Below are 24094 nucleotides of genomic sequence, written 5' to 3' on the forward strand. Positions count from 1 at the left end.
TATCCTTTCACTGGCTTATGCATTCGGAATATTGTCGTGGATGAGGACCGATCTGGAAAATGTCCAGGGGCGGATACGGACAACCATGTCCAAATTCCGAATGCATCATCCAAACTCAGCCGTGGAGCGGATGAACCTGCCTCGTGCATCGGAGGTAGGGGCGTAGTTGACGTGGCGGCACAACATCATCGCCAAGTCGACTCGCGGCGCGCTTATTTTTACAGCAAAGTGCAGGCGAGTCCCCTGTAAGGCAGACTGTGCGCTGACTTCGCTTAACTTGAAGGATCGATCTTTTAATCCTCTGAGGGGGGTGAACTCGGAGCAAGAGCGGATCGATTAATGGAAGTCGAAGGCAATGCACGATAAACACGTGAATGGTCTTTGGCAGCGATTTGTCGATTCGCATTTGCCAAACAGATGGCTGTGTGCTGGGGAACTCTTTGCTGGAGAACGACCAGCGCAGAATGTGTGGTTCGGCGTTAGAGACGTTGAACCATCTCATTTCTGGCTGCACTGTTATGGCACCGATGCAATACATCACCAGGCATAATGCTGTATGTAAGATTATCCATCAAAACCTTGCATACAAGCTCCGCGTATATATTGATGCTGCTATCCCGCATAACAGCAACATCGAACAGAAATACGTGGAGAAGAAGGTGAATTATGAGCGACTGGCTTGGGAAATCAAAGAAATTTGGCGTCTCGAGCGGGTGGTTGTAGTTCCCATAATATTGTCAGCTAAAGGTATTGTACTTAAATCCCTCATGGCTTCCCTTGATATCCTGGGACTTTCACACAGTCTGATTCAAACCATGTAGAAGTACACCATTCTGCATACGTGTTTGATGTTGCGGGTAGCCCTCGACGGATTCTCCCATTGACTTGCCACGGGCGCCTACCACCAGTGCCCCTTTAGTTTTTAAGTAGATAGGATCGTCCGAGCTTAAATGCTTGGCACTTAGTGCTAGTATTAGGTAAAATCCGGCATCCGACGAGATTGGGACAACAAAGAATAAATGAGGGGCTACATATATTGAGAAGCTCAGTTAAATGACTTTATCCGAAAAATCCGCAATAACTTAGTAGCCAGCCCAACTAAGTAATTTTTAGTGAAAATTGGGGGTCTTTTAGATACTACTACTGCGCATTTTAGATAAGCGTTTCAGGACGTTTGTTGTCAAAGTCTACTCGACACGTCAAAATCAAAAACAAGAGAACAAATTTTATGAACCCGCCTTCGATGGATTTTCTTAGCGCAATTTGAGAGAGAACCAAAAATATTCTCTCTTTATTTCATCCTCTCTGAAGCTTCGATTTACAAAATCCGACATTGTCACAGTTGACTGGCTGCTACTCACCCTTGATGAAAAGGGTCAATTGATGGTGCATTTTTCTTTCTTCGTGTGCACTATGCTCTCCGTTCTTTGCAATCTTCTTTCAAACTGAGCCTTCCAAGCCATTCGTGCTGTTCATGCTGTAATACGTATTCAATACCAACTTAGAGGAGTAAGTGCACTTTTATAGCTTCCGAGTTTTGCTTACCCTTCAGTACTTATGAGAATTGCAGTTGTGATGGTAATGTTGCAAAAAAGCAGGTTGGAACTTTGGAAAAGATTTTTGTATGCATCATGGAAAAGTAGGACTAGTAAATGGTTTGTTTGAGATGAGGAACTATGCGGTGTATGTATGGGATTTGGATGCGGTGCCTAGAGGGAGGATACTCGGAGATTTTGGCCTCGAACTAGAATACCAAAGTTGAGATAGTTTTTCCTATAACTTAGAGTATATATTGTGCAATGTTTCACTGTACAAAGTTTATGTTATGCAATTCTAGTGGTGTGTAGGTGTACAAAGGGTCGGAGGTAATCAACCAATTCTAGCGGCGAACCTAATATTATCATTGATAGTGGAAACTTGTTATCAATTCTATTCTTCTTTCGATAGAATCTTTTTGGGTTATGCTTTTTTTCAAGAGGGTGCTAAAGGTGGTGTGCTGAAACCAACCGCAGGGACCTCTCAGACCGGGGCAGCAGAGCAACTAGTGGCCTACAGCTTGGAACCCACTGCCGTCGAGCTGCGCGTAGCGAATACCAGCCATAGTACTCCCAATCCAAAACAGTCGACGTCGGGGGCCCCTCAAAAGTAAATACTAACAAGAATGTCGGCCACCGGAAACCGGCTAAGAAACGGAGATCTACTAGAGTCATGCTCAAGGGCCGAACAAAATTGTGAAAGATAAGGAGGCCGGTACTATCGATTAGCGAGATAAAGGGACCTTGCTAAATACCAGGCGATTATTGAAGAATATAACAACAAACGCTTGAAAGACAAGCAGAAGGCGAAGCCCACCTTTTTCAAATGCAATCGATTTCAGGACTAGGTCGAAGAAAAACACAAGCGGAGCAGAGGGTGCAAGACCTCGGGTGTTAAGCAGCATCTGCCATCAGTGACGATACCAGGAGTCACTTATGTGTGGCGCTGGCGGATGGCAATTCTGTTTGCGGCAAAGTGTTGCCGGAGGTGTGGACCAGTGTTGAGATCAGGCTATCGGAAATGGTTATCGATCATCCCCTGGACGACAAAGGCAAACACATTGGATTCGTCCTTCGCTTCGATATCTCCCAGATGGTCTTTGGGTTCCACACTATAGCAACAGCATGCGAGGACTAATTCTTCAGGGGCTTTCTCGGTTCGTGAGTCGCTAAGATCAGCAACGACTGGAAAAACGTACGATGAGATTCCTGGTTGCCGAAGATACGTATGGATAAAAGGAATAGCTCGTCGAATCCCTGCGCCTTCAGACCCCGAAATTCGCATAGACGACTGGGTGGTTGTCAAGAAGGAGCAACCGCCAAACTTTTCTGCATCGTATAAATGGCCAGTGTCTGGATTTACTGGAAAAGGCGTACTACAAAGTGCGGTTCGGAGTCAGGAACTTAAAGGGGAAAGTATTCCGCTCCGCGAAACCGGACGACGACCTGGATCCAGTTGATGTCACCAACGAGCTGTTAAAGGAGATTGACGAATACCCACACAAGTAAATTTATTCATTTATTTAATTAAGACAATATACAGAAAACAAATTCCTTGTTACATATTGTCCTGAGAGAGAGTAGTAAGAAAATGTCTTAGCTTACGTTTAAAAATAAAGAAGGAGACAGAGTCAAAGGACCCAAGTTGTAGAGCTGTGAGTGCTCTGGTTTATAATGATGGACGAAATTCTATGCATATTGGCTGGAGCGGGATCAAAGTGGTAGCGTATGACGACGATTTGGTGATACTGGTATTAGGGATCTTTTCGTCTATTATGAGTGAAAGGAGCACTGGAAAAGGTGTGCATGTAGACTGCAAGATACGGACTCAGTATAAATCCAACCAAAACGATTAACAAAAAATACAATAGAACAAAGCCTAATAGGATTCAAAGAACTGGGTGTGCAGGTGCTACCGGCAGATGTTCTCAATGTACTTCTGTACCTCTTTCCGCCTCTCCAACGAAGCCCTACGGTCATAGTAACATCCTAGGCGAAGTACTACGGGAACTTTGGGTATTCCCTACGAATGAGGCCACACGCAAGTCGATCTTCACGAAAATTGTTGCTGTGGACTTTCCAGCCAGAGCAGAGTGGAGGACCGGCGTGTAACAAGGCTATGACACATTATCCTTCACCGACTCTTCAAAGATGGTCTGTGCAATCGAGGTAGGAGTCTTTTCGGATACACGCAGCGCAGTCGGTCTTCGCTAGTGCATTTCAACCGGAGGTATCGGTGGTACTGGAAGCCTGTCGGTGGCTAGGGCATGATTCAAGCCCCAAGCATAACATAGCCATTCTCACCGACAACCAAGCGGCCGTTAATGCTTTGTTCTCAGTGGTGACATCCTTCATGCTGGTGGGGTAGTGCAGGAACTTCCTGAATAGTCTCAGCGACACGCTCAAATTCAGCTTACTCTGGGTTTCTGGTCATAGAAACAAAACGATCCAATCGCTAGAGCTCTTGTGTCCGATGCGTGTAAATGTGTACAGGAATATGGCAGTCTATACAGAATAATGACCTATAGAGGACGTTGCTGTCAGACCCTACGATTCGCATTGCCAAAACTACGGAGAAACCTTCAAGCACTTGTGATTGTCCCGCTGTAGCTGGAGGACACTAGGTAACCCATTCTTTAAGAATCTTAGGGAGATCTTTAGCTGCAGAGCGGGAGAGCTGGTTGTCACCTTGCTGTTTCCACAACAGTAATAGTCTTAGGAGTTTGTGACATTAAATAGGTGCATCGCATCGTTCATTTGGCTGCTCGGAGCAGCCACTGTTACCTATCTAAGTCTGTGAAGTAAAGAAATTAACGCAAATAATTCATTAAACCCTGAATATGAACCAATACGTATCGATGAGAACTTTCATTGAAATAAAGACTTTCCTGACAATTTTATGGGGTGTCGCTCACACGCAAAGTGAAAACGTCCTCCTCCTTTCCGTCTTCACCCACAGCAATTTTCTTAATAATAGACCAAGTCATTAGATGGCTCGCATACGACTAATTGCCGACCCCTGCTCCACTTTACGAATGTGCTTGTAGGCTCACACCAAATAATAATGGTTTTTACCGCGTTCCTCATATGTAAGCATGAAAGTTTTGTAAGGAAATGAGGCAGGATGTCTTGGGGGTGCTATCATGTTACATTTCCCTCGTACATAGTGTATACCTGCCACCGGTTCCTTCCCAGCTCCAAGAGAATGCAATCCGACTAGCATGTAATGCGTAAAACGTGCAGCAGTACCATAAGAAGAAAAGACGTGGAAACATGTTTAGGTGATAAACGCGAACACACAGTCACTACGGTCGTACTAATCCACTTATTAAGCAGCATACTAAGTCGTGGAACGATAGATACTTTTTCAGTACTAGTACTACTGCACTCATTGGCGTTTTTAATACACAAATCCATTCAAGCTCATATGGCTGGCCGGCTATATCTTTATATACATTTCGAATGCGTATTTAGCCGTTACAGCTTTGGTCTTGGCTGCCTTCTAGTTTTTTAGTATTACCGGAAACTTGAAGGTTTGTGCATCGTCTGCAGATACATCCTCGGGAGAAAGTCGAACTCGGTCTAGTAAATAAATTATAATTTTCAGTTTTATTCGTTCGATCAACCCCCTTTGAATCGATAACCTAATTTCTGTTGTGAGTGGGTGAAGTGGTGACAAATATCAAAAAAATTTTCAGAAGAAAAAAAGAAAAGTGGACAGTGTTGGGCACGTCGATAAGCCACAAAGTTTTCATTCGAAATCTTTTCGTGAATTGTTCAAGAAAACAGTCGGAGGGAACCAGAATTTAGACCTGATATCACTAAGGTCGGAGGTGAATTCTGTTTTTAATCTTGTTTGTATAAAAAATCAAAATAAATGGAAAACCGAGAATGTTCGGATTTAGTGAAAAATGAAAAGATAAAGCAAAAATAAGACGAGAACGAGTCTAGAATGCCACAAGTGTTGATCAGCGCGGTGTAAGCTAATTTTGGCATCAATGGACCAGTGCAGGAGTTGGACTGGCGACACGTATCGTTGATGCAATCTACAGAATCTTTCTAAAAATATTTCGGAGTGGAAAAGATACAGATGCAGATGCAAAAAAGATGCAGATATGCAGTCGACTTGCCTTGACTGTGCCATCACATTTACGAGGCTCGTAGGCTGTAAACAAAAGTGGAAGGAGGCATAGTTTAATTGTTCAAAGTTTCTGATTTCTGAGATATTCCATTTGCTCCCAAGTTGCCTTAATCCAATCATATTTGCCAATTATTGGATCAAAAGTTTCGATTTGCCTCAAAATATGGGAGATGACTTCATGAAATTGATTTCGAAATCCCAAAATAATAAATGATGATTGACGCACTTAATTGAATCAAAATTTCTAAAAAAAAAGATAGAGAAAATGCAAAAGATAGTACGCTCGCACAAGTGTTTGATAAAACAAACCAAATCGAACTAAATCAACGCAACGAAAAAGTATCTATTACTCATCAGATAACAGAATTTATATCTTTTATCAATATTTGTGTGGCTGATTTGAATTTGTTTACTTTATTTGGAATCGCGAATTAATATCTTTATATTGTCCATTGTCGCATGATTTTATCTCCTTTATCTCGTTGGTGGCTTCTTTGATTCTCAGAAAAAACTGTTTACTAATTGTTATCGTTGACATTGGGGAGCGTCCTTTTGGATCTATTGTTTGCAGTTGGTAATGATGAGTAAATATGAGAGGCCTTATAGTTTAGAGAAAGTGGAGCGATAAGAAAATTGGAGGAAAATTCATTTGCTATTATGTGAAACGCATATTTGTAGAGTAGGCGTGTGTATGATTTTATCTTTCCTTTTTCCCTTATCCCTGTTAGTTAGTCGTAGGACAAGTACTCAAGGAGACAAGGAGGTCGATCAGATTTGATCAGTCTACATCTAAGTTGACTCTTGTAGGGAGGCCACACCGGAGAGACCCAGAATGGCTCTCTGGAAGCGTATGCTTCAGGAGAATTCTGGGAGGATGTTCCTTTGGCAACATTATTTGGGGTTGTCTTCTGGTGAACTTGATGATAGGTGTGGCCTCATCCACATTACGAGTAGAGTGTGTTGTGGCTCAATATGTGGAGTATAAATCCTTACCGCCGTTTTACCCATACCAGGGCTCTGATTGGGATCCCTAAATCAATCCATGTCCGAGAAGAGAACTTGGGTTTCACTTACACGGCAGGCTCTCACATCAAAACCTCAGGATCTTCATTCCTGAAAGAAGAATGTCTCTCGATAACCATTTTATTGGCAAGATTCAGGCTTTAAACTTGATAAGGGAAGAAATCCTTGGGTATACGAATCACGTGAACTAGGTCTGGGGAAGTGTTCATGACCATGCTTTATAAGCTGTTTTCCTAAATCTTTGTGTTGCGTTCGCAGATTTTAGACTTCGTACGCAAGGGCCTTCTATGTTTCCTCGTTCTGTTCCTGTCTCCTTTTTCGGAATGAAGAGTCTATATATGGTTACCATTTGGTGGAATATAGCGCATCAGTAACACATACGCGCTATCGCTCGCGATTACCTGAAATTTGCTTAGTCTCCCCCACGATTTCCTGAGATTGCTGCGCTCTTTCTTTACTGTTTGGCGCCAAGTGCGCCTGTATTGTCAAAAAACAGCACGTTTGGTTTGACAAGATTCCTGGCAAAATTGATAATGAAAAAACTACGAAAATTGCTGTGGGCCAGTCATGTATGAACGACAAGCGAATATCTAACAGAGTGTTCAAAGGCACACCTGAAGGATGCCACCCTGTGTAAAAGCCATGCAAACGGTGGGAGGATTCAGTGGACAAAGCCAGTAAAAAGCAGCAGACATTTTTCAACTGTAAAACGCCACCGAAGGATGGAGATGGCTGGCGTAAGCCTATCCTGGAGGCCAGGAGCCGATTTGGCCTGTCGCATCATTGGAGAAGAAGAAAAAAACCGTCTCAAGCGCTGAATACATTCTGCACTAGTTTTTCTTCAGCCGCTCTTATGAGCTTTTTATCAGTTCCACTCCTTCTTGAATGGCACACATAAATCCCTGTGTCTCAGCACACAGCAAGATCGTGCAAAAAGCGAAACATTTCCTTACGGAAAGCGGTTGCCAGCTTTGGTTCACCATCTAATGACAAGCAGCGCTCAACAAACACTGCTTGGGGTATATCTTGTTGGGGGTTGTTGCCTAGTTGTTTCAAATGTATGGGCGGCTTTTAAAAACCAGCCAACCTGCCACGATTCTTCTGTTTTAAGATCAAACAAAAAGACATTATGCCTGATAGTGAACGGCTTGAGCCAGGAAACGATGAAAGAAGTTTACCATACCCGAGAATCTTCTGGGGTTTTTAGCCATCTTTGGCAACGGAAAGCGTGCGATCGCTTGTACCATATCTGGGTCGGGTTGTATGCCGTCAGAGGTGATGGTATGGCTTAGAAATTTTACCTATTGCTGGAGAAATCTGCACTTTTCAAAATTAAGAATTAGGCCATTGTTAAGGAGATGTTGGAAAATGCATTCGAAATGTGGACAGGCTATGTGGAAGATACGATCAGAATGTCATCAAAGACGAAACAGAAGTTCAAATTTCGTAGTCCAGAGTGGAAGGTTTGCGCCGCATTGCACAGGCCGAAAGTCATCTGTGTGAACTTGAAGAGTCCAAAAGATGTCCAAATTGTTGTCTTTGGAATATCTTCGGTAGGTACTGGGGTCAGATGGTAAACCTTGGCGAGATCCTAAGTAATGCGCAAAGTCCTGGATGAATGGAATTGGGCCGGTCTGGAACTGTTTGAAAATTCAGGCATCTATAATCTCCACATTTCGTCATTTGCCATTGGGCTTACCGACCAGATGGAGTGGAGATGACCAACTGCTGCTGAAAGGTCTCCATATACCCTGCTTAAGTAGATGTTTAAACTCTTTCCACACAACGGAGGCCTTCTATGGTGGACTCACCTTCGAGAAGATTGGAGAGCCAGTAGTGTTGATGTGGTACTGAACATCATACTTAACACCCTCAGAGAGACTACGCTCGGTAGTTGTGTAAGTTAGGTTGTGGGATCTATGATGCATATCCACCAGTAGCGCATAGTGACAAATGGACCTCATCGATTTGAGACCTTTTCCTTTCAGTTTTTAATTGTCTTGTTGCAAATATTTGACAGATCCTATTTTCCAGTTAAAATCCTCTAGTTGTTTCTATTTATGAAGAAGACGGTGTGGGAGGAGGGGGGATGGAAGGTGTCAACCAATCACGAAGCGTCCTCTGCTCTCTGTGCTCAGCCTTCCTTCTTTTGTGATCTATTCTGTGTCTTCTTCACTCTTTACCTCGTCCTCTGTTTTCCATCCGCTGTTATCTGTTCTCACACCTTTGTTCTCTGAAGTGCGAAGGCCACCATAAGTTTGGCTGCTTTGTCTGAATAGAGTCGAAAGGCTCCCCATTTACGGTATCAGCTATAAAATTCCTTAATATTTTGTCATTGGCACTCACATACGGCACTGATGTCGAGGATGCAATAAACGGAATGAAATCGAGGAAAGCAAAAGGACCTGACGACATCGCATCCGAGCTCTGGTAAGCAAAGAGCTAAGACCCACCCCTGTGGTTCACTGAGTTCTTCAATCAAGTTATTTAGGAAGGTAAAACATCATCTGACTGGTAAGAAAGCACCACAGTCCTGTCCAGCAGAATATGCAAATTACCATCCGAACCGGTTACTGTCCTATATCATGAAGATTTTTGAACGCATTATTGGCAACCGTGTTCGCGACATTGTTCAAATAACCGTGAATTAAGCAGGGTTTGTCAAGAACTGCGGAAATACTGATGAGCAAAAGTTTAACTTATCACCTTGTCGCCCTCTATAGTTCTGAGTGTTGGGTAATTATAAAAGACAATGAATTGTGCCTCGCGGTAATGAAGGTGAAGATGTTGCGTTGGAGAAGTGATCAAGCTTTTGACAGAGCGAAATGGCGCAACAACCATTGTAGCTGTAAATTTTCTTGCATTTTCTTTGGCAAGGTATGAATTCCTTTAAGCTGCCCATACCCATCATCTAGGAGCTAAAGAGATGGAAAGGACATGTAATCCAAGTGATCCTTGCTTTTATTTTGGTCATTATAGTTCAGGATAACGTAGGTGGAAGTGACGGCAATTTTCGTGCTACTCTCTTTTTCAGGATTTTAGATTTCTAACGGATTGATGTTGGAGTAACAGCAGGCATTTTTTGGGCTGAGTGCAGAAGAAGAAAATCGGATTAATTTGTAATCAAAGAGCAGATCAATTTCCTGAATAATCTTCACAAACTGGCGTACAGTGGGCTTAGTTGGCGGGTTCGATGGATAGAGAATTTTATCCAAGTTTACACAGTTTCGATAATTTGTAAAACATATTGACAAGGAACTTCAAAAACTAAATAATTGCTAACCGTGTTCAAGTCTAAGTTGATTAATTTTATATCACGGAGACGTGGAACTGAATTTTAGTAACTTGCTGAAGCATAAAAGATTTACATACGAATTTTATAGTAACATGAATATAAGAGGGGCATTTAGATACATCAATTATATACAGAATATAGAAACAGAATGTCACCTCCATTTTCGACTAAAATTCAGGAAATATATCGTCCACTTTCATGACGATAATTATATAACGCGAGTTGATTCACATCTATCACCGCATTATATTATTCATGACTCGCCGTAGAAAGAGCGTAATGTTGCCGATGATATCAATCAATAAGCTGAATCGAGCTTTGATTCTATTCAATTCTACATTTGACATATACAAAAAGATCACTCCAACAACTGCATTGTTTGAACAAGATACAAACAAGGAATAGAAAAGATACATTCCAAGCAATACTACATGAGGAAATGCTGAACACGTCTCGCTCACTAATTTAATTCATTCTGATATGAGTCTAGATGCCGTCCTTGGCATTATTCCAACAAAAAAAAAATTAAATTTATTTCTGCTTCTTCTTCTGATTTGCTTTTATTATTGTTTTCATTTTTTTTGTGCTTCTTGTTGTCGAATTTATCGCCAAGGAACTTAAGATACCCGTCTGACGAGAGAAGGTCCCACACATTTTATGAGAACTTTATTAATTAGACTTTTTCAAGCTATTAACGAACGAAATGTCTATGCACAGCCAGACACGACAATAAACAAAAATCAAACAGTGACATTTCCCATCTACGATATTAAATCTTTTTCTTGATGGAGAAAGCAAAAATAAGGATATCTTCTCTCCCTCCAACTTTAGATGTAATTTTCATAGTTTTATAGCTTTTTTCCGGGTAAGTTGGTGTACTATATACACACATATATCTATTGATATATCATGGAAATCATATGATGCGTGTGGAAAACTTTCATTTTCATTTTACGCGTGTTATCTATTTCCCAACAAGTGTACATGACTGTTGTGTTGAAACATTTATCTGGGACATAACTTTCTTCCTTTTGTGGGGAATTATTTATTGACAGATGGATGAGTGAACAACAAATGTAAGTTGTATAGGCAGGGAGAAATTGGGTCGACTTATGGAAATAAAAGAAAGGACTAAGAAGTCCAGTGGCTTGAGGACAAAAGAGATTCAATGGCTACAAGGTTAAAAGTTAATGCATTTCGGAGAGAAAGTTTATTACAAGGACGGAGTGGATGCTTTCTGTAAGCATTTAGTCCTTTTGTCTAGTGGGACAATGGTTATATGGGAATAGTAGAAAAACTGTGGTTAGTATTTTTGGAGCAGATTGGAGAAAAATTATATTATGGAGTCAGTATCCAAACTGTATTTTTAGCATTTTTTTATTTACAGTGCCAGATAGTTTTGCTTTATTTAGAGTATACATGCATCGACAAGCATTTGTAGATAATAAAACGTAAGTAGGCTCTAAGTCCAAACAACTTTCATAGTCTTTAGAGAGAAGATAGATTTCTAGAGCAAACATAGCGAAAATCCGTTTACAGAGTGGTGATTTCCCTTGGGAAACCTACCCTGAAAGCTCGGCGGATTGCTACCTTCCCTTTAATTTTAACCTGCAAGGATTTGTTTCGTATCAGTATTTAGACAAAGACAATAAAATTCATATGTTTATTGGTTAGAGAGCAAAGCTTTTGAAATGGTCGATTGCGGATCAACTCTTCCTGGATCCCTTTGGATTCGTACGTTGGATGTTAGGTATCAGAAGGCTTAGCAGGTAAATTTTTAGGGTATGGTTCAACAGAAGAAGGACAAAGAGTGTTTGCCCTGGATATTTTATAACATATACGTTTTATCTTGTCTGTCTGTAATATCCCAATTAAGGACTTTCGCTCCCATTTACTCTGGAAAAACTATAGATATAAAGCCAATTTTCAATGGTAGGAGGACTATTTAGATTTTTGGTTTGAAATCATATGGAAGTCGCTTGGTAATCTGTTTTGCACATTCAATAGCTCCACAAGTATTGATCACATAAAGTGGCCAGTGTGATATTTTCTTTTCCTTGAACCGCTTTACATTTACGAGTCTACTCTATTTATAGAAGGCAATTTTTCTTTTCTGAGCAATAAACTGTCGCCCAGAACAGAAAGTACATGTTAAATTTGTTGTACGTGAGAAAATGTTGTATTTAGTAGAGCACTGTATTGTGTTATTAGAGTTTTTGTTAAATAAAAGACAAAGCGACAACTCGCACAATGGTAATATGTAAATTTCTATGATTTCCTAAATGACGTGTTTGCAGCAGTTGTAGTTGTTTAACTTTAACAAAAATAGATAATATCGGAGAATGTATCGTAAACCAATTTTCTTGAAATACTGAGAACCTATTACATTTGTTTTCGTCGTCGGTTTTACTTAATATTTCTTCAGATTGGCCACGAGGGTATGGAGATGACAAAACCACCCTCTCTCACCATCGTAGACTACTACAAAAAACCTTTTGTCATTGATAAGCCTAAGACAGAATTCTCTTGTCATGGTTTTTAGATTCTAGTTTACATTTTATGTTGTTTTGGATTGAGTCTGTCGTTCGCCGATCATTCCTTTTTAAAGTTTTGTATGAAACAAAGTTTTATTAAAATCGGTTTACTGTTCGCCTGTCTTTTTTTGCTGAGGAAATCCTTCATGGAGACACATCTGAAAATGCAGACAAACATGCCGGAGTCTTACTGACTAAAACCTCTACGAGGACCGCAGGACCACTATTCTGGTATTGTCTCGCAGGGCTTTTTAGTTGTTAACTTGTCATGGAGAAAGAGCTACTACTTTCTACAGTACTAATTGCAATAACTTCGCTTCTATGCCTCCGTTCAGTTTCTGGTTCTTTTAGTAGTCGGTGCACTTGCTGCACCTTTACACGTAGGATAATCGGGCGAGTCATCCAAACTGAACCTATAGAAATATTTCCTGTACCCCTCGTATCCGCTTAAGAATTTCGCGTAGTCCATATACCTATGTTCGGGAATGGCCTCATTCGCTCAGTTTGCATGCTAAGGCACGCTTGTTTCGTTGACTAAAATATATACTTAAATCTTCCCCCCAATTGAGCATGCTGCCTCATACGATACTGTCCGATAGGCGGAGCGTGTTAGGAGAGCACTTAGCCGATATGCAGCTCTACGCTGTCTGCGATTTTCTACGATTTTTATCGTTTATGCACAGACTGGTGCCGCGTATAAAAGAGCAGGGTTAACGGCTCGCGAAAAAAGCAATCGTCGGTGGTCAAGCCAAGATTTGATCGTACTGATAATCTTTCTCGTCTGACTCTGAATGTTACGGCCATAGAAAGAGCCCCCAGACGGAAGCATGCGATACTTCGCCCAGAAGGCGACTGCTCCCCAGTAGGTAACCTAACTACTGGTGGAACAACGAAATGGTAAGTTTGCGAGCCGCATATTTTCGGGCAAGAGGGCTTTCAAAGAGGCATAGGTGACGATCGAGAGGAGACGCATAGACAACTGAGGGCCGCTTAAAAGAGACGATTCACAAAAGTAAAAGGAACTGCTTCAAACAGTTGTGAAAATTATTGTCACTCTGTTTCCTCACCACGATCCATGTCAATGAGTGCGTAATACCTTCGGTTATCGAGGTGGAGCTGCGCGAACTATGTGGCAGGATCGGTGACAAAATCAACCCAGGTTTGGATGGTATCTCCAACAGAGCTTTGAAGTTGACTACGGAGACCAGATCCGATCTCTTCGCCAACACCTTTGAGACATACCTAAAAGAAGAAATATATCCTGTCCAGTGGGAAAAGCAAAAATTGGTGTTTGCTTCTCAAATTGCCGAATTGAAGGCGCATTGACATAAGTGTTCCTGACTATTTAGCGGGTCTAGTCGGCAATTAACTCTCAAATAGAACTCTCTGGTACGGGACCGATGAAGTTCTCAAAGACTACATCGTTACAGTGGTGATACCTCCACTCAGAACTGGGCCTTTTGTTATGGAATGTCCTGCAGTGCTTGTGCACCCAAAGGATGTGGAGGTTTACGCGACGAAGAAGGTGAAAGTGGTAAAGACCTGGTTGGAAAAGTCCGAGTTGACTCTGGCGAATGAGAAAACGAAAACAGTCTGAAAACACACCATAAAAAGAAAAATACCGTGAAGGTAGAAGTCGGTGGACAAATGGTCGTGCCTAAGCCGGCTGTCAAGCACATGGGGGTGATAATTGACATGAAACTAAGCTTCAGAGGGTAGCTGAAAAATGCATATCAAAAAGCAGTTATTACTATTGCGACACTTGCAAGAATGTTGCGGAATGTTAGTGGGCCGAAACACTGTAGATATAGGATGTACCTTTCTAAGATTTTCCACCTCTCACCGCATCACGAAAGAGCTTGCATATAGTTGCAAATTTTTTCATTGTTCTGCAAAGGACGTTAACGGTTGTCTGCTCATCCCCGATGGCGAGCAACTGAAGAAGTGGAAAGAACACTTCACCACGGTTCTTAACCATACCAAATCCGGTAAGGTCCCTTCTTTTGTGAATGAAATGGCCATTAATTCACTCAAACGGACTAAAGCCGCTGAATTTGACCGTTTCCCCGCAGAGTTAATTATCGCTGCACTTGCAGTTACAACATATCTATAACTTCCATTCGCACGGAAATTTTGGGAGCCCGAAAAAATTCCCAGAAAGTGGAAGAAGAGGATGATCGATAAGATTAGTTAAGAATGGTACCCGTTTTGAATGTGACAATTGGAGGGGTATCTGCGGACTCCTTGCCGCTGTGCAAAGATAATGGCTAATATAATTCTGGGAGAATCCAAGGACCATCTCGCAAGCAAGTTGGTCTCCGCTCCGGATGCGCTGAGTTTAGATCTTCGCTGCATTTGCTCTTCATCGATTTCGAGAAAGCTTTCGATAGTGTGAACAGTGAATACATCTGGCATGTTCTACGCAGGAGGGGCATTTTAGAGAAACTAATAGCTGTTATCAGAGCGACATATAATGGCCCAAAATGTAATGTGCTTCACCTAGGTAAAAGCTCGGAGGATTTTGAAGCAGAGTCCGCCAGGGCTGCACTCCGTCACAGATATTATTCCTTCTTTTTACCGCTGACGTTCTTCATGTTACCTTTTCCGGGGGAATTGGAGTAATTCAATGGACTATGACATCTTACCTCAAACGCCTCAACTACGCTAATCATATCTGTTTACTCTCTCACCACATCTATTCAATTCAGCCAGACTTGAAAATGATTGGTCACAACCATCAGTCACCAAGAAAGGGCTGAATTCATATACTTTAATTATTTTATGCTAGGTTGACTTCTATTTCGTGCGGAATTTTTTAAATGTTTTGGTTCTTGCCATATTAGTTATTACTGTTATCGAATTCCCCCTAATATTCTTTACGACTCCTGAACGATTCTTGCATGCAATGGGTATAATTTGTGCTATTTGGTGAAATATTCAATGACGATTAGTTGAAATGAACGACGGGGCTGGAGTACTGAAGTTTGTAAACATTTATCGAAATTTTCCAGGAGAACGTGAAAACTTTCTGGTTTGTACTTTTTGAGACTGTTTTCCAGGTTTCATAGCAATATATAGTAGCATAATGAAGAGGGCCGCTTGCAATTTTTTTCTATCAAAAATAGCGTTTTTCATTTGCTTTACTATGGCGATCATCATTATGGAAACCCTTTGGGGAGCGATATTTTATTTTTCGTCACCGAGAAAGTTATTTCGTTTCCTCTATAAATGATTTGGTTGGAAAAAATATCTAAAATTTCAATTCTGTGGAAAAGCCGCATATCGTTTTAATGAGTTTCATAACGAGCTTTATATTATGTCCCCTAAGGGCCGTACCACCTCAATGTCTCTACCTAAGTAATGTATTAACTATCTCAGTATTTGTAACTTTTTCATTATTATATCTTTAACTGCCTCTGCTTTAATCTTAAATTTAATATTATTTCATCTTTTTTTCAGGTTTCATCACCCCAGACACCAAAAAGTTCATTAAAGTGCATTAAAATTGTTTCTTATCAAATAAAATCGTCCCCAAAGTGAAAAGTGTTTAAATGTGAAAAAAATGTTATCTGTGGTTTGATAAATCAGATCAAAGTGAAGAAAAAGTGAAAAGTGTATAAATAGCGGATAATTATTTCCAACGAATCCTCAACAGGCATAAAAAGCCAGGAAAATCCCAAGGAAAAATGGCAACGGCACAACAACGACGAGCATCTTTTGCCCGACGTGCAGAAAGCTTGATTGAGAGGGTGAGAGTTTTGAACACGATATACGAGGTATCTGATGATCAAGTAAAACGTGTGAAAAGAAATAGGAATGGGTTTACCTTGTATTCCCTCCCTGCAAGGATTGCTTGGATTTTGGCATTGTAGCAGTTGAAAACATAATGCGTACTTAGTTCAGAAAATTTGTTCCTGAGAAAGTGTGTGTGTTTTGTTGTTTTATATCCTTGTTTCTTTACGTACTTTTCATTTTCAGTCATTAGATTTGTTGTATTTTCTCCATAGAATAAGATACTTTTTATATTTGCGTCATATGGACAAAGTAGCGGTGAGAAATGTAGCTTGCTTAAAGGCAATTGTTAATTGGTTAATCTGTAGTTAATTTCTTGTCTAAGAGGCTTTCAGAAAGGTTGTTTTACAGTTAATTGATTTTAGTAGGACTTATTCTGGATACCCTAGAAAAAAAAACACGCGGTCCTGACCAAAAACCAAACAGTCATGTATATAAAAAAGTAATGAGTTGCCAACGAAAAGTGAGATTAGGATAAAAAGTCTTAAAAGATACGTGTACTTTGCGTACTGCATCTGAACCGAAAAAGAGCTAATACCATCTTATTCGTAAAGCCTAAAGCTAATACGGGATTATGACCAAGTGACCAAAGGTTCCACTCTATCCTTATCTAATGTTTCACAATGAGGTTAACTTCCAAGATTGAACAGTGTAGTTGATTGTGTGGTTTTTAGCTGATAGAAATTAGGCACTCGACTGTCAGGTCCTTTTAGGGCTCTCCTGATGATATAGTTAATCGGGATATAGTAGACCATGAGGAGAAGTAGTGTTTAAGGCATCAATTTGTATGGAAGCTCTCGGTACGTTTCACAGATCTCAGGAGGCCAGTAGGGGCTTTGCAGGAAACATTCGAGAACATCCTTAGAGATTCATACGAGCCAAAAATACATTGTCATCATGGTAGATTCAAGACCTACCCAGTCTCAGAAAGCTAATCAGTGAAGTTTCCAACGTCTGATGTAGGCATACATACTGGCAACCATACAATGCCCTCCTGAAGAAGTATAAGTCGGTCATCAGCACTCGTAAAAAGCGGTCCTGGCTGGAGCATTGCCAGAATATCGAAAGTATTATCAATTCTGCGAGACTCAGTAAGATTTCAGCCTAGGAACACAAGTGCTTCTCTTTTCTGTTATGACTGGTTGCTATGGTTTCTGGACACAAAAGTCCTCGCACAAACATTTTCGGACGATCTAGGCGTAGCAATCACCGGTAAGTTTGTGACCGCTTCAATGCAACTCTGCATGTAATCCACAATTGGTGCCTCCGCAAGGGACTCATGATGAACACTGGGAAGACTGGACTAGTTATGCTCACTAGGAACGTCACGTCGGCAAGCTACACGTTACCCGCCTTAGCAGGGGCGGGAATCCAGCCGAAACAAACAGGTATTTGCGAGTACATCTCGACTCCAAGCTAACGTGGAAGCACTATAACGAGGAACAATATTAGAAATCCTGTAGATTGGCAGGCGAAAATTTTTGTGAAAGAGACCTGAGCCAACATTTTTGTAGTCCCTTATGAAGTGGGACATGAAAACCATAGTAGGGCTTTTAACGGGACACTTCTTCTTAAACTACCATATGAAAAAAATTGGGTGCTGGATTGTGCTATGCTTATGCCAATGTGAGAAGGAGGAAGCGATGGCCCTGCACTTCATATGCAGTTGCCTGGCTTTCTCAGGGAGCCGCACACCCCCCACTATACTATTCCCAACACCCACTGATGTCCTAAGTATTATGAATCAAATTTCTTGTTTAAATCCCCAAACCTAGGTGTTAAAAGCTGATTAAGTCAACTTTTACAATGCTGAATAATATTCAAAATGTTATGATTGATGCCTGTCTTAAGCCTCATATTATCTTAGGCACACTTCATATATATGTAGTAAGTTTTCACTCTATCTTCGCCGCACGTTTACATTATTTAAGGACTCATAAATTTCACGGAAACTCCTTCACATCCCTTAATAGCTTATCATGTATAAACCAACACTTGAGCAACAAAGGACGCGGCATATCGTCTCTGCATGATAATAAAAGCTATTTAATGTGCTCTAAGCACCTCTGATTCCACTTCCTACTATCCTCAGTTGAGATTAGTTCATCACACTTCCTTGATTCTCCTCTTGATACTGTTACTATCTGTAATCCTTAATGTCATCTTGTGATGGTAATTAATTATCTTTTGCTCTACTGAATTTCATAAATTTTATGGCGCGACATTATGCTCACATTCTAATGCCTAATTTCAGAATCTAACGAGGTGTTTGCCGCGAGAAGGATACTTGAACGTGAAGGGCACGTTTTGAGTTGAGAGTAGAAATGAGGGAAATTATGGTTTGGCAGGTTCTTAAGGATTTAAAGAATCTTGAGTGTTGTCTTTAGCAATTAAAGGTACTTAAGGTTTCATAGAGTTTCTGCAATGAAGATGGGTGCGCTAAAAATATTCGATGGAATATCAATACCATGATTTCGTATGATGAGGGTTCAAGGATGAGCTGAATAATAAAAGATAAAAACTTCCATTTTTATTTGAAATTCTGGGAAAAATTCAAGACATTGCCTACTGTTCCGGGCGACATCGCAGCATCCATGAAATATTGAATCATCAAAAGTGGAACCCTTCGTAGGTGAACCTGCGTTATTGTCTCCTCGGAATTCATGTAATTTCAATTTCCTTTATTCAATTTTGCACAAATTGAATTGAATTTTGTATCTTTTCACAAGACTCAAAGCTTCACTACTTAAACGTTGGCGTAGTCTTCAATGTCAACTCTGTAGTCAGCAAAGCATTCGTCTTGAATTCATTTCAATAAGTTTAAGTGCATCAAAAGTTAAGTAGTTGGTGCATCTGAGCCCCACATTCTCCCGAAGAGACTTCTCTAAAAATAGATTCATTTATTCAATATCTTTGGGCTAAAAAAAGATACCCACAGATGCAGTTCGCAATACAGACTAACAAATGGATACTTGTGCATTCCAAATCGTTGATGGGTGTTGCCTTAATTTTCCAAGAAGAAAATGCAGTCTAGGAAAGGCTGTTCATATTGAAGTTCATTTTAATAAGAGTGATCAAAGCGATGACTGATTATCATTATCCACCACAATTAGCTTAATGGGAATATAGTTTAACCAGGCTGGCATAGACCAGCCCCCAGTGTTTTGCTGGTATCATACATCTATTCATATGCTCATGGGTTCGGCAGGCCCAAAGGAAATGCAATTGTATTTAAGATACTTGCGGAAAGATAATAGATAAATGCGAGAGGGGATGGAGTTGGAAATTTACGGCGACAATATGAGTCTGTTTTTCTCTTTGCCGTGCTGGATAGTCCGGCGTACTGGGGCCGAGAAAAAAAGCAGAAGTGGAATTGTTTTCCAAGCTAAATCGGTTAATTGTTGTTGATTGTTTTGGTAGTATCGTTTCATTGGTAAAATACTGAATAATGGTATAGCCTTAATTAGCTTTGAGTGTATCCATCTATTTAGTGACTAGGGAAGACTGCAAGACGATATAAAGTCCTCGGAAATGAGGTCACGTAGACTAATCATGAGTTGCTGGTCTTTTTCCTTTGTCTTGGGATGTTCTTAAGATGAAATTAATTTGAAGAAGTTGGCATAGGAAATATAATTAAATGTTGTTTACTTACATTTGTTGATATTGACCTTCAATGAGGAAGTTTTCATCTGTGAAATTATAAAGACACATATTATAACTTGTTGGCATTTAGAAAGTTGGATAAAAAGTAGAGAATGAAGAGGCGACAATTAGTTTCATTGTTAGGGCATCCGATTCATTGTTTTGCTTTATTTTTTTTATAAATTGACAATAATTTTATATAAAATGTTGGTAACATAAGTGTGTAAGGTACAAAACCTTATTCTAGGGGAGGGGAAGGGGGCGAAATTCAACGCTGTCGGGGGAAAAATATTTTACTAATTTGTTTTTTTCGAAGAAATGTATTTCATGTTTTTTTCTGAACATCCAAATGGACGAAGCGTTTGAACTATGACTATTCCAATATTCTTTAACTCTTCGCAGGACATTCCGAAAAGTTCAAACGTTTCCTTATACTACTTCGCAGTTCGCTTTTAGTGTAACGTGTCTTCACTCTGCAGCATGAGCTCAATTACGGTGTTCGAGGACCCAAGACACCCGTTCATCGAAAGGTGATGGCATTCCCACCTTCTGCAGAAGAAAAAGGTGTGGCATGCAACATCCATCACGTCTTTGCAATAAATACAGTCGGGCGACTGTGATTTCCCGATTGTGCGCAGAAAAGATTGAAAATAGCCGTGTCCGCTGAGCAGCTGGGTTAGGTAATAGTCAACCTCACCGTACTTTCGATTGAACCACAGCCGCAAGTCTTCTATGAGATGCGCGGTCCATCTATACAAGCCGGTATGATAGGCGGACGCAACCCGCAGACCCCCTCGTCTTCATACTTGCACTAGGCGTTTACGATAAATTTCCTTACTGAGGGAGTCACCTTATTTTTCGGAACCGTAAAGGAGGACGGACTGAACCGTATTCATCACTAAGTGACGCCTGTTGGCTAAGGGACCTCCGACGTAGTGCCTCAGCCAGCAAATCGCAAACATTCAAGCTGCAGTCTTGCGAATCTGCTCGAAGAAGCTCATCTTCGTGTCTATCATGATGCCCAGGCCACCGGCTTCGACAAAACCATGGTGTACTAAATGAATAAGGTGAATAAGGGGGAGTGTGGGATCCCTCTCCTTAGTCAGAACAACGACTTCAGTTTTCTCCAGAGCTAGGGAGAATCCATGATACCCGTGAATGTTCGAATAGTGGTACACTAAATAGGAGGGATATTATGTAGATAGGTCTCGCGCCATACACTTGGCGTAGATAGTTCCACTTTAATGAAAATCTCCCATTTACTATGTTTGATCCTTGCAGGTGCGTGACGTTTAGTACCAATAAGAAATTCAGCAAAATTTCTTTCTTTTTGTTCGTAATTTCTGCCTTCTACTTTTCAATTCGATGTGCCACTGATTAGCATAGCAATCTCGAGGACAAGTAATATTGTAAATTGCGCTCCTCCGAGTCTTTCAATAAAAGAGAACACTTCGCCTCAAGAGTCTACAGAAGCTTGGGACAAAGTTTTCCTTTGAATCGTACGGAAATTTTAGGAATCCAAGACCATTCCCAGAGACTGGGAGAAACAAATGATTATAAAGATTTCAAAAAAGGGGCCCGTTTTCAGTATGACAATTGAAGGAGTATCTTCGTGCTCACAGCCGTTGTGGTGGAAAAGATACCTTTGCGAAAATCCTCTCGCTACTATGCACGCCTTCCTTCGGTCGATGTTTTTTATCGGCGTCCATCTTGTTCTTCAGTATTACTCTGGAACCAATTATATTCCATTCCCTCGTGCCGGACGTTTCACCAGGTTCCGTGTTCTAACTTTTCACTGCGGGGTTTCCATTCTCGAATAACTTATTTGATTTCGGCATCGTCCACAAAGCTAACTTTTCGACTACTTCCTCTCCCTCGTCCATGTCTTCCTCGGTGCTCTATGTCAACTCTTTCGAGTCTTCTGAACTGCTTTCGTTTCGAGGACGTTTATCTTCCCGTTGTAGTGAGCTTTCAAGCGCGTCTTCTCACCCCGGATCTCTATCTTGCCGTCTTGGGTGAAGATTTCATTTGTTACTTCTTCGTCTGGTCGTTGTGACGTCTCTTCATTCCGCGACAAGTCGTGGTCGTCCAGGCTTTCCAGACTCTTGACTAGACTAGACGACTGTTGACGTACGCACGTATCTATAAAGTTTTCGTGGTCATCCTGGCTTCCCAGCGTTTGGCCTTCTTGGTCCTCCTCGCCCCGGAATGATGATTATTCTTTTCCGTACAACTCGAAAGGCCCCCTGACTTTAAACCCGGGTTTTCCTCCTCGGGATGCGTTTATTCGGCATCTAACTGCACGGAACTATATAGGCTTAACACACTGGTAGTGGGGACCTTTCCACCCAGCACCCAATCCATCTCCTGTCAATTGACCTCTTCTCGAGCCTTTGTCTTCCAGGTCCCTTAAGCCCCCCCCCCCCTCCAAATTACACATTTCCCTTAAGAGCTCCACAAGTCAAAAAACGCCTTCTCATTATTTTTCGGGCAGGATATGTCGCCGTAGAGCAGGACCCTCGTAGGCTACTGCTTCTCAAAGCCACCTTATATAGAAGAAAATGAAGTTGGCGATGCCATTGGTCACCTCCTTCGAACGCAGGGCTCATGCCTCCAAGTGTACAAGCATTAAATTATATTTCAAATCTTGAACTCGCGCTGGAAATTCTAATAGAAATTCTACAAGGACTCAGTTGTCGTTCGGAAAATTACTTTGCAAAAGAATGTCACCAAAATACCAACCATTGTTAAAACAGGTAGGGAATATCCTTACAAAATATGCTATGTAAACTCAAAAGCTTTCTAATAATTCTGATATCTAAGAGTTATTGCGAAATCTTTCCAACAATCTCTAGTTTTCTGTCTCCACTTCGGAATTTATAGAAATAGAAGCATTCAAGAAAGTGACAGGATGTCTTTGCGAAATGATAAAAATCTCATTTAATATCCAATGAACCCATTTGCTCGGTAATCAATAATCGATTCTGCTTCTCGGACATGTCGAGTTTATAAAAGTTACATCAACGAAACTTGAAGGACGCAGATAAATTACAAAAATGAAAATTATGTCTAAAATTTAATGAATTCGTCTACACAAACCAGTCATTTACCCTGCTTCCTCCTGACCACTCTTAATAGACATAAAAACGCACTTTGCACTCTTCCCTCTCTCCTTACATAGCATAATAGGAACAAAGGTTACTTAATTTTCCCAGTCAATTTTATAGCATGAACATTAAAATATGGCTCCATCAAAAAAGGCTGCCAAATCGTCGGAAAGAACTTCCTAAGCTTCTTAAAATTTCCTAAGAAAAAGTTGGAAATTTCTGAAAAAAAAAGATCCCTTAAAGAAACTTTCTCGACTCAACTGAAAGGCGAGTTTTAGTTAAGTATTTATTTATGTGGCGTTTGCAGTCATGTGTACAATCGAAACGTAGGGAAGGAGATACATCTACGATAAATTCACCTGGGGTTTGAAATGGGATGTTGGGGTTGTGATAAAGAGCGAGAACGTGGGGCTGGAATATACGTAGGGTTAGTTTGGGTATCGCTATATACATATGTGTATGCAGATATGTCAGGTGTGACGAAGTCACCGTGAAAAGCTTTTAACTTTGGTATGACATTACTGGATGTATTTGACCCACATTTCCCCCTTCTTTTCTAATGGTCATGGTTTATGGTATTGACAATAAAGGTCCAGACGTGCCTTGAATTCAATGTCTTGGAACCATTTCAAATGTGTTCTTGATGCTTTTATTTGGTGTAAGGATACGTGTGGTAACGCCACTGGATGCACCTGGACGTACGGAGAGGGAATTCGAGATATCCAAAGCATATTATCTAAATTGAGGTGCGAAAAATCTTAGATACAAGCGCATACCTAGAAAGTGGAATTGGTGATGTTGAGATTGAAATTGTTCACGGAAAATTTTGAAATTAAATTCTTGTTCCTAAACTTTCCACAGATGAATATTTAACTGACTGCCTTCGTTTGCAGGTAGTGAGGTTCCCTAATTGAAGCCAAGCAGCAGACTACAGCTGAGCAATTCTCTTTTTTAAAAAAGAAATCAAGTAAGGGTTAGAATGCTTTACCACAAAAAGGAATTTCGCTTCGCCTTTATTTATCATT

The 24094-nt window shown here is 40.8% G+C and overlaps 2 protein-coding genes across 6 annotated transcripts in view; one reads left to right on the forward strand and one right to left on the reverse strand.

The window, feature by feature from the left end:
* The window catches only part of LOC119660492 (katanin p60 ATPase-containing subunit A-like 1), a 191349-nt gene that overhangs the window by 78769 nt on the left and 88486 nt on the right, over window positions 1–24094 (reverse strand). The window contains exon 3 of the mRNA XM_038069083.1: window positions 19973–20009. The gene's annotated coding sequence lies outside the window, so the exon portion shown is untranslated. The remainder of the gene's footprint in view (window positions 1–19972; window positions 20010–24094) is intronic.
* LOC119660495 (uncharacterized protein ZK1073.1) overlaps window positions 4797–24094 on the forward strand; it is a 98622-nt gene continuing 79324 nt past the window's right edge. Inside the window, exons 1-2 of one of the 5 annotated variants that reach the window (XM_038069086.1) lie at window positions 4797–5368; window positions 15988–16304. In XM_038069086.1, coding sequence (XP_037925014.1) covers window positions 16215–16304 — 90 coding nt within the window. In that variant the 5' untranslated portion in view covers window positions 4797–5368; window positions 15988–16214. The remainder of the gene's footprint in view (window positions 5369–15987; window positions 16305–24094) is intronic. The other 4 variants (XM_038069085.1, XM_038069087.1, XM_038069089.1 and 1 more) reach the window with 4 other exon arrangements.

Source organism: Hermetia illucens, chromosome 6, assembly GCF_905115235.1.
Source record: "Hermetia illucens chromosome 6, iHerIll2.2.curated.20191125, whole genome shotgun sequence".
Classification (NCBI taxonomy): Eukaryota; Metazoa; Arthropoda; class Insecta; order Diptera; family Stratiomyidae; genus Hermetia; species Hermetia illucens.